We start from the raw sequence: 12035 nt of genomic DNA on the forward strand, positions 1-12035 counted from the left end.
AGAGGCAGGGAAACAAATAAATGTATTAGAAAACAGGCTGGAGTAGAAGACGTGTTCATGAGAGTAATGAATACGAAATGGCGCTGAGCAGTACGTGTGGTCTGGCAGATGAATGGTTGGTCGATCTACGGAGTTCTCTGTGCACTTCAAAAAGGTAAGATGTGACTGAGACGATTACGTGATGGAAAGTCGCTAGATGAGCAGCAGAACTTAAGGGTGAACATGGAAGCGCATGATAGGAAAATTAGAATATGACGTCTTTTCGACGATGAGGTCATTAGAGACGGGGCACAAGCTTGAGTGAGACAAGAAAGGAGAATGATAGCGGTCGTATGTTTTCGAACGGAACCACCCCGCTATTCAGCTTGATAAATTTAGGGAAGCCATGGAAAATCAGCGTCAGGATCAGTAGACGTGAGCTTAACACTCGATTCTCCCGATTGTGAATCCAATGCATTTGATGCGTGTTTCTGAAGCCTTATCAGATGAGAAAGGTGAGAAGTGGGCTCTATTCAATTGCGGATGACCACTGGCAGTTGCCGCTGCTATTTATGATGACTATTTCATGGTAAACTACTGAGGAAACATGACGAATCTGTTTTCAGGATGAAATCTACGAATTTCACATATAGGAGGAGGCTAGAGACAGAGTACTAGATCAACTGAAAATAATGAGAGGGTATCGTTGAGTACATACATAGCGGAAACGCCTCAGTATTAAATTTGTCAGGAAAAAGAATTATAGTCACTGTAACTTGTACGAGGGGCGTTCACTAAGTAATATAACCCATTTTTTCCTCACAGCATGTTGGTTTTATTCGGGATTCCAATATACCATATTATTCACCACTATTTTAGGTACAAAACCCTATTTTTCAACATACTCTCCGTTCAATGTGACGGCAATTCGCCACCTAACCGGGTGGAACTGTATGCCTGCATGGTATCACTCTAATGGTCGACGTCGGAGCCAACGTCCAATTGCGTCATAACCTCCCCATCATGCACGTACTGCTTCCCACGGGTTGCATCATTGATTGGGCCAAACAGATGGAAGTCGGAAGGTCTTCTTTTAGACGGCGAGGAAACCAGAGGGCACACACCTCTGAGTACCCCAACTGGTGGACGAGTGCGTCAGCACTACCAATAGAGACATGCAATTCAGCAGGGAGGTGTTTGTGATCCGTCGCTCACCTCGAATGAGCGTGTCCGCACGTTCCAGCATTGCAGCAGTCACAGATTTGAGCGGCCCACCGGCAGATCGGACACATTTGCACGACCTTGTCGCGATGATGACGCCTCGCCCTACGAATCGCCATCCTTTTTTTCACTGCCAGGTCCCCATAGCCATTCTGCAAGCGCCTATGAATATCTGAGATTTTCTCTTTTTCCGCCAAAAGTCAGTTCCCTGCTTGAAAAGCATCTCAACTGAGAACGCTATGTATGGCGCCGCCACCTATCGGAGTTCCGTGAAACGATGATGGCTGAAGCTAGAATATTCCATGATGTCCCACAACAAATTCGGCATTTTTTTCAAGCGAAATTGACCGATAAAAATGTGTTGCTTTACTTACTGAGCACGGCTCGTATATATGAGAAAGTAAAAAGTAGTTATCGACCAGAAGATTCTATTGAAAAATAGAGGATGGACGATTGTTGCAGGGACTTACAGTTGAGACTGAAACTACTTAAAAAGTAAAATATTGCGCACAATTAGGCGAGGATATGCACTGCTGTCCTAGTGTATTACTGACAGCATCTCATTGGGAACAGTAACAACCGTAAAACGTCTCCCAGTAGCGCTCCAAAGCTACGTGAAGTGGAATGACCACATAAATTAAATTGTAGGAGAGACAGAAGCCAGGTCGAAATTCATTGGGAGAATCTTATGGAAATGAAGACCACTCAAGGAAAAAAAATGTTTCAAATGGCTCTGAGCTTTATGAGACTTAACATCTGAGGTCATCAGTCCCCTAGAACTTAGAACTACTTAAACCTAAGGACATCACACACATCCATGCCCGATGCAGGATTCGAACCTGCAACCGGTCGCACGGTTCCAGACTGAAGCGCCTAGAACCACTCGGCCACACCGGCCGGTAGACCACACAAGAAAAATTTAGCTTATGAAACTCTAGTTCGATGAATTCTAGAGTATTGTTCATAAATCTGGGGCGCTAACCAGGTTGGGTTAATAGAAGGGATGGACACGATCCAACGAAGAGCGGGTCGTTTTGCCACGAGATCGTTTAGTAAACGCGAGAGCGTACAGATAAACGTAACAAACTCCAGTTGCACACGGTACAAGAGAGGATTTTGGAGTATACTCATAGATGCATTGTAGGTGATACGAGGGGCTTTCAGTGAGTAATGTAACACATTGTTTTTCTGAAAGCACGTTGCTTTTATTCAGGATTCGAATACTTCATATTATTATCCGCCGCAAAACCCTATTTTTCAAGATAATCTTTGTTCAATGAGACAGATTTACGCCACCTTACGGGGACGGCCTGTGTCCCGCATGATACCACTCTACCTGTCAACATCCGAGCCAACGTCTTGCTTCTTGGGTAACCTCCAGCATCATCCACACACTGTGATTACATAGGCGTACCAGGCGTAATAAGTCTTGAAAGTCTCTTTGGGTTTGCTGCCGGATCCGGCAGCAAACCCGAAGAGACTTTCATCATCCACATACTGATTCTCGTGGAGTGCCTGCTTCATTGGTGCTGCAAACAGTCGGAAGGTGCGAGATTTGGGCTGTACGGTGGATGAGGAAGAAGTGAACAACGAAGTATTGTGAGCTCCTCTCGGGTGCTCAAGCTGTGAGAGACTTGCGCTCCCGTGGAGACGTTCGTTGGCATTTTTGTGGCGACGAACACGCTGAAGTCGTTTCTTAAGTTTCCTGAAGGTAGCACATGTCACTTCAAAGTTGATCGTCGCACCATGAGGGAGGACATCAAACTGAATAGTCCCTTCCGTGTACGAGAAGACTGTCACCATGACTTTACCGGCTGAGAGTGCGACTTTGAGGAGGTGTTTTGAACTTTACTGTTACCAAAAGTAAAACTCCACAACATGGTAATGGCTGGATAACTGTTGCTATTGTACGGTACGATGGTAATACCGTTAAAGGTGTTTCTGGATTGGAGGCTTCCAATAAGAGAGATGTTATTGCTTTTCGTACATATCAAGTTTGTGAAGACTTCAATAAGGACATCGGAACGTCTTACTTTACTAGCAACATGCCTTTTATTTTGATGACTCGGTATCATCGGAAAATAAATGAACAAGAGGGTGTTTGTCTTTGGGTCAAAGGATCCTGGACTTGTTACGAAATAAAAGTTCTTGGTGATATTGTTTATTATTACAAACATTAAATAAAGTGTGTCCTTGAACCTTTTTCCTTCTAAAAAAAAAAGAAAAAAACCTACACATTGATCTTGCCAAAAGCCGAGAAGCGATTCTTCTTAGTGTTGTAGCACTCAGGGGCACTCTGGGATATGCTCTCTGTGGGAGGCACCTCTGGGTAACTCTGTGGGCTGGAGGAGATCTGCACTTTAACGCGGAATCATTTGCACAGTAAGCGCAGGAGTCGCAGTAGGGCAGAGAGGCCCAGATGCGCTACGGCTGGTGGTCCTCCTCCAGCGGGGGCGGCGGCAGCGGGGAGCTGGGCGCGGCGTGCCGTCAGCAGCGCCCCGCTGGGCCGCCCGCCTCATTAGGCGGCGCTCCCCGCCCCGGCAGATGGCCGCGTTTCACGCCCTCTTGATCAATATTGCGGATCAAACCCCGCGCGCTTTGTCCGCCGTTTAAATCGTTATGGATAGTGGCCGCGAGGAGCGGCGCGTCCTCATGAATAAAGCGACGATTGTGCCCGCGGCCTTTGTGGGCGCCGCGCCGGGGTGACACGGCCGCGGCTGCAGGTAACCGCAAACAATGACCTCCCGCCGCCGCCGCCGCCGCCGCCGCCGCTGCTGCCGTCGTGTGTTGACTCACAGGTACACCGCACGGCAAAAACAAAGCACCGCTGACGTCTGCCGTCGTTCACACGGACTGGAGGTGAAGATCGTTGTACGCTATTTCGCATACAACGGATACAGATTGATGCGGCAGCTGCCATCATAGAGAAGCTGGACAGGAGCAGAAATGATCAGCGAACACCTAAAAACAGTAAACAGAAGTTTTACTTAACTTCAAGGTTTCTGCAAGCGTTCCTAAGAAACTTTACAAAATAAGAAACAACAATGAAGTCCAGCTATTACAAGAAGCGAAAGAGCGTCATGCAGTGTGAGGCTTCTGCTACTACATCTGCATCTACATTTGTACTCCGAAAGCCATCCAAGGGTGTGTGGCGGAGGGCACTATACGTGCCACTGTCATTACCTCCCTTTCCGGTTCCAGTCGCGTATGGTTCGCGGGAAGAACGACTGCCGGAAAGCCTCCGTGATCGCTCGAATCTCTCTAATTTCACATTCGTGATCTCCTCGGCAGGTATAAGTAGGGGGAAGCAATATATTCGATACCTCATCCAGAAACGCACCCTCTCGAAACCTGGACAACAAGCTACACCGCGATTCAGAGCGCCTCTCTTGCAGAGTCTGCCACTTGAGTTTGCTAAACATCTCCGTAACGCTATCACGCTTACCAGATAACCCTGTGACGAAAGGCTGACTATGACCGAAGACTGGGACTGAGACAGGGCTTTGTACGTGTCGCCCGCCAACACATATCGCGGCGGCAAGGGCGTTCGGCCGGTGGCAGGGTTATCGGTCTATGATACTTCAAGGATGACGTGTTGATAAACCTAAGGAAGAATCGAAATACAGGGTCAATGGAAAGTACTTAACAGATTTCCAAAAGAAGTGACACACGCCAGCAGACAGTCTCTCTCCAAGTTTCGATTCGCTATACATGCCATAGTGTAGTTACAGAGCGCATCACCAGGGCGCAGGGGTAACAGTACTTGGCGTATAACAGTGCGATGCGCGCATTTTATCTCTTTGATTCCGCTAAATGTTTGTCAATTGTGACGCTTCATTGACGGTTTCGCACCAAATTAATTGACGGTTTCGCACCAAATATCAGGTGAAAGTTTCACTAGGCAGAACAGTCCGTGGGTGGCAGAATCCATTTCATGAGACTGGCTGCCTATGTGGTGGGAAGAAAACAGGTTGGCGAGTTCCGTCAGTAGAGAAGATGGAGCATTTGTGGGGATCATTCGTCAGGAGAAGTGGATAATAGGTGCGAGCAGAGAACTGCAGATACCATAGTCAGCTGTCGGGCGTATCCTACTTCTGTGTATAAAACCTTTCGGGCTGCAGCTGTCAGAAGCGCTGTCTACTGGGAACAATTAACTTCGTGGAGTACTGTGGCAAAAGGTAGCAGATGGTTTTTCATAGAAGTTGGTTTTCAGTGTATAAGCCACGTTTTGTGTGTCAGGAAAGGTCAATCCTCAAAACGCGCGTGTTTGGGGTACAGAGTATCCACACGAGAATCTGGAACAAATTCGTGATTCACCTTACTTTGTATCCTTTGTGTCACGTCCTCTAAAATCGTGTGTGGACCATTTTTCTTTACGGAGAAAACTGATTGCTTTCATGTAGCTGGATATGGTTTTGCTACAATTACACCAAAACTTTGGAGATTTCAATTTGCAAAAAGACGGTGCTTCACCACACGTTATTCAACACATCCGTGATTATCTGTATGCCGAATGGCCTTAGCATTGGACCGGACATGCTTGCCGTCATAACTCTCCTCTTTGCTGTGTCACCTGCCTTAACTGCGTGTGATTTCTTCTTATGGGACTGTGTCAAAGATTCTGTGCTCCTGACTCCACTGCCACTTAATATGCAAGGAACGTCAATTAATAATGTTGGTGATATTTACCTTGTCGTATTGGAACATGCATGGCAAGAGTTTAATTACCTTATTGACGTTTGCCACTTCAGTACCGACCATCTGTAATATGAGTTAAAAGCTAGAGACGTTCCGTCCGCTGATGTCTGTATTATTCTGTGTATATCTTGTAGTTTCACGCAGTCTGAACCACATAAGTATAAATAAACATAAGTATGAATAAACCGAAACAAGCTGCTTGTGTGGATCGTGAGCTGTACTACTACTTACTTCCCGCGAATCATTTGCCGCAAAGTTGCCCAGTGCTCCGTATGAGATCAGACTTGTTCACAACGAGCTGAGAAACAAAACCTTCTATAAGGTTGTGGAAGAATCTTTGGGAATACTTTCGGAAGATTCAGGGGATAACGTCTCTGTTGGAAAAACGCGAAAGTCTCTGAAAAAGCAGTATGTAAAGGGCTAGCGGGTGGGGCCAAGTCAGTGTGGAGTGTGACTTAGGACTAATTACTAGGAAGAAACTAGTAGCAGTACAACAGACCAGCCCCCGGGAGCAGTTACTTTAAAGTGACACTTCGATGTTCATGCAGTAATAATTACAAAAAGTGTGTACATATTTGAGAGAGAACAACTAAGTTCCTACAAGTATCCACCAATATTTGTAATCTTGACTTTCCTGCCTGTTCGAAAATTACAAGTTCTATAGAGTTTGGGTGTTGTATTAGCAACGAGTAATAGTTGATATGTGCAGTGTATCAGGACATAAAGAGTAACAAAGATTGTCTCGCATTTGTCTCCTATTGTAATCGCAACTAGTAATCTTCTATATCTATATATAGAAGGCTTGTGTGTGTACGTAATGATAGACTTTCCTTCATGACCACGTGCTGCCACCACATTCGTGGTTATGATGGTAGATAGCCCTTGCTCTCATGTTGTTAGTACTCGTAATTGATTCTGGTCGCTGTACGTGGCAGTGGGTGAGTGTGGCGAACGGAAATACGCGAAATATGGAGTAGTGAATTACTCGTAGGAAAGGCTATACACTGAGGTGACAGTACTCATGGGATACCTTCTAATATCGTATCGGACCCAGCTTAGTGCAGCAATTCGACTTGTCATCGACTCAAGAAGTCGCTGGAAGACTCCTGTGGAAATACTGAGCTATGCTTCCTCTATAGCCGGAGCAGGATATTTTGCACGAACTGACCTATCGATTATGTCCTATAAATTTTCGATGGGATTCATGTCGTGCGAACTGCATGCAAAATCATTCGCCATTCTTCAAACCAGTCGCGAACAGCTGTGACCTGGTGACGTGGCACATTGTCATCCATAAAAGCTCCTTCATAGTTTGGGCTGCAGATGATCTCCAAGTAGCCGAACATGATCCAGAGGACCCAGTTTGTTTCACTAAAACACAGGCCACACAATTATGGAGCCACCACCAGCTTGTTCAGTGCCTTGCTGAGAGCCTGGGTTCCTTGGATTCGTTGAGGCTTCACCACACTCGAACGCTTCCATCATCTCTTACCAACTGAAATCGGGACTCATCTGACGTCCAATCGATACGGTCACGAGACCATTAGACGCTCTGTAGGTGATATCATGCTGTTAGCAAAGGCATTCACGTTGATCGTTTTTTGCATAGCCCATTAACGCTAAATTTCGCCACACTGCCCTAGCGGATACTTTCGTCGTACTTCCCTCATTGATTTCTGCGGTTATTTCACGCAGTGTTGCTTGTCTGTTAGCTCTGACAACTCTTTAAGTAAACGTCACTGTTCTCAGTCGTTACATGGAGTCCGTCGGCTACTGCGTTGTCCATGTTGAGAGATAATGCCTGAAATCTGGTATTATCGGCACACTCTTTACACTGTAGATGTCGGGATACTGAATTTCCTAACAGTTTCTCAAACTGAATGTCCCATGCCTCTAGTTCAAACTACCATTCTGCGTTAAAAATCGGTTAATTCCCGTCGTGCGGCCATAATGACGTCGGAACCGTTTCACGTGCACACCTGGGTATAAATAACAGCTCCGGCAATGCACTGACGTTCTATACATCGTGTATGCGGTACTACCGCCGTCTGTATATGTGCCGACCCATATCCCATGACTCGGTGTACACTCTGTGGCTTGCGAACTTTACCGTACATGTGAAAATGCGTTTATTGTTTCGTTCGTAGGACATAATGCGATGCTAACGCGGTTTCGTCATTAAGACATTAATAACGACTTGTAACCGTTTTCGTCAAACCACTTTACTGGCTGTCAACAGAGACACAAAGAAAAATATCCAGATGGGTAGAGATCAAACGGTATTCTACAGTAATTTCGGATAAACATTTCGCTTATTCTTCGTGAGTATAATCCTTTTCGTAATTGTATGTGTTTTCGTCAATTACTTCAGATGAGCCACTTGTTGTTACCCGTGGTTAAATATGTGTTCGTAACGTAATGTTAATGCCAATTTGGATGGAACAAGATGAGGAGTCTATAAGCGAGTAGATTCACTAATACGGTAAAGTTCAAAGCTTATAGATAATATAAATTTTTCTAAGAGAACTGAGCGTTAAGATATTTACCACCCACAATCACCCATTTCTACCCACCACAGTGTGGATGAAATACTTTGAGGACTCACTTTCATATTGCGTTGTGAGTGAACAAGTAAAAAGCTTTTTACATGGAAGGTAAAGTTCGTAAGTCATATATCATTTAACTGTACCTAAGAGTGTTTATTGCTCCACATTTTGCGAATTTTTTCCCACCACACTCACGCAATACAACCAAACTACCTTACCAACAGAATAGCTGAATTCACAGTATCATCAATGAGATATACGTCTGTACGCATCTCATATGTACAGTATAATGGTACCCGTGCCTTCTAACACACCGTATATTCTGACCTGGGAAATGCCGGGTTTGTCAGCTAGTAGTTGATAATTTCTGTATGCTAGAGCATGAAGCTTTCTCGGGGTTGTCTCCCGTTGTTGTTAAAGTATTTGATTGTGCAATGTCGAAACGAGTTGCAAGCAGAGCACTTGTCGCTGATAACGAAAGGTAGAACACAGGAACCGGGAGTTCTGGAAATGAGGTGACATATAAAGTGATAGGGTGTACTCATTAATTTTCAAAGATATGAAGCCACTCTTAGGTCGCTCTCCATATAAGACTGAACTATTGGGATATAAATCGTTCTTAAATTGAATCGTAAATTGGTTAAACACTTATTCACTTTCTTTACGAAGCGAGCAAATTCTCCTTTCCATTCAAAAATCACCTGTGCGAAGCATCCTAGGAGACTTCTTTTGTCTTACTTCGTTAAAGATTAACTTAGTAGACCTCAGCCCACATAGTCGTCAACGTCCTGATAGCGCCACGCAGGTCACTTCCTTGGTCAAAGCTTGTGATAGGCTTCTGCCGGAATGCGACAGTTCTGACAGAAATAACATTTACCTAACATACAGATCCCCTCTTGACATGAAATTTAGTGAATCCTGTGAGATCAGAGTGTTAACTTATTTTAGATAGAATGGGTTTTTGTCATGTAAACTGAAATGCTTGAGGTAATGACACGTATGTTTGGTATGTGGCTTGAATTAAATGATTGTACATCATATTCCCAGTTCTGTTTCTTCTTGTGTGTGTTATATTGCATGTATGTATATACATAACCTCAGATTAAATGTTAGATGCTTGTCGCTTTATCAAATACTGATTCAGTGATAATTAAGTATCTAACACGTGCATCAGCTGTAGGAATGGAATAGAGATACATTCTGATTACTTTTATTTCCCGTGAATCATTGACTTTAGGCCACTGCTAAATTTTATTGTGCACACACTTATCAGAACATTACAAACCTGTAAGTCTCTCTTAGTAAATGATTATTCAATAAAATATTTAACAGTTTATATATGATCTCAGGTTTGTTTTCCTAGATATTAATGTAGCCTTGGGAGTAAATTAGAACAATGATGTGATGGCAACTATTTGGGTGCACTAGTGCAACTTGGTACTAGTCGGAGGTCACGATTTGTGTCTATATTAGACACACAATTTCTGAAAAAAAAAAAGAAGAAGAAAACTTGCATTGACATCTGTTGCTGGTTACAAAATGTAAATTCAGGAGAGGGAGATATGACTCTAGCAACTTATCGAACAACTTCTGCCACCTGTGTCCAGTTAGTAACTTGAGTAAAGTCTCAAGCAAAGTTGTTCAATAAGAAGCCTAACGCAGGACCGTCTCTGTTACTGTGTTACATTGCACAGGATATGTCTCGTATCTGATTGTTAAGCTTGCGCTTTGAGTCCCACCAATCGAATTATCTATAAAATTACTGCCATCGCGTTAGCTGAGGTGTTTGTCTTCTCTCCCAATCTTTGTTAATGGAAATATTCTGAGCAACATTCCACTTCAGCAGTGTCAGAGACAGCAAAGATCTTGGAAGAGCAGTTGAACGGAATGGGAGGTGTCTTGAGAGGAGGATATAAGGTCAACATCAACAAACAAACAAAAACAGATAATGGAATGTAATCGAATTAAATGAGGTGATGCTGAGAAATTAGATTAGAAAACGAGACATTTAAAGTAATGGATCAGTTTTGTGTTTGGGCAACAAAATAACTGATGATGGCCGAAGTAGAGAGGATATAAAATGTAGACTAGCAATGGTAAAAAAAGTGTTTCTGAAGAAAAGAAATTTGCTACCATGGAATATACATTTAAGCGTTACGAAGTTTTTCCTGAATTTTTTTGTATGGAGTGTAGCCGTGTAAGTGAAATATGGACGACATACAATTCAGACAATAAGGGAAGAGCAGCTTTAGAAATGTTGTGCTACAGAAAAATGCTTAAGATCAGGTGAGTAGATCACGTAACTAATGAGGAAGCACTGAATATAATTTGGGAGAAAAGAAATTTGTGGCACAGCTTGACTAGAAGACACATTCAGAGGCGTCAAGATATCCCCAATTTCGTATTGGAGGGAAGTGTTGGGATAAAACTTGTAGAGTTAGAAGAAGAGATCCTGCATATTCAGCAGGGTGTAAGTCGACGTAGTTATTCGAAGAAGAAGAAGAAGAAGAAGAAGATGCTTTCACGGAATAGAGTAGCATGGAGAGCTGTATCAAACCAATATTCGGGCAGTAGACCACAACGACTGCTACTCTTATTGACGACGGTACGGCCCCTCTGTCGGTCAGAATTTGTCAAACATATTCATTCACAGAAGGGTCACTGGAGTATAAATCTCTGACGCCTTTGTGGAATTTCCTCGACCACAAATTGCCATGTACACATATGCACTTAGCTGGACCTACCGGTATGTAAGGCGGGCGGGAGCTCTAAACCATGAGTCTGTCCGACTCACTCCAGTGCTTTTACAGCCGAAATATTACGAACGGACAAAATATGGTTATAGCTGTATTCTCGTAATTTGGTGGATCGGCTTTCTGTGAGTATTCCTGTTTTCAACCCTTGTCCTTCGATTAAGATAAATCTTTGATAGCAACGAACGGTTACATTAACGGCAGTAATGTAGGCATTTAAATATTTTTCTGCCAATGATTGTCGATTCGTTTTACGACTTTTTTTACTTTGTTTTCAAATGTTTATCATGAGGTTGCTACGCCCTTTTTTTTTTAAAAAAAAAAAAATTAAGACTGTTTTTCTTCAGTTTCAACGTATTGCTGCTTAAAGTTCTCAAAGTAAGTCAAAGAGTACTCGCTGCGGATCTTTTGTATCGCTTAATCCTTTTAACATTAAAAGAGTTTTTGAAGACATAACATGGTTTTAAAATTTTAAAGTGAAGATATCTACTAATTATAGCGTTTGTAAACTGTGTTGCAGGTTGCGAGAAGTCGCTGAAACTGTGGACCGATTCAGCAAAATTCCCCACATCAACCAGGTCTGTACTGAAGTTTTATCATGAAATTATAGACTGTGTTATCTGAATTCTCTCCAGATGACTAAGTATTTTTGTGCAGTTATCTGACGTATAATTTATGTAGTGACATTTACTTGTTGTACCATGCCAGTCAAAGAATTTGTTTGGGCTGTTCTCAATTCTGTTTTTGGTTTTGAGAAATGTCACTAATGACGTAATAAGCAAGTCATTTGAGTGTTTACATATTCATTCGTTTTTGACTGTAGTGTGCAATCATCTTT

General features: G+C 43.2%; 1 protein-coding gene across 2 annotated transcripts in view; it reads left to right on the top strand.

Annotated features, from left to right (window-relative positions):
* LOC126272314 (COBW domain-containing protein 1-like) overlaps window positions 1-12035 on the top strand; it is a 489194-nt gene that overhangs the window by 373261 nt on the left and 103898 nt on the right. For both annotated transcript variants that reach the window (XM_049975096.1, XM_049975097.1), the window contains exon 10: window positions 11718-11775. In XM_049975096.1, coding sequence (XP_049831053.1) covers window positions 11718-11775 — 58 coding nt within the window. The remainder of the gene's footprint in view (window positions 1-11717; window positions 11776-12035) is intronic.

The sequence above is a fragment of the Schistocerca gregaria genome, chromosome 5 (genome assembly GCF_023897955.1).
Source record: "Schistocerca gregaria isolate iqSchGreg1 chromosome 5, iqSchGreg1.2, whole genome shotgun sequence".
NCBI lineage: Eukaryota > Metazoa > Arthropoda > Insecta > Orthoptera > Acrididae > Schistocerca > Schistocerca gregaria.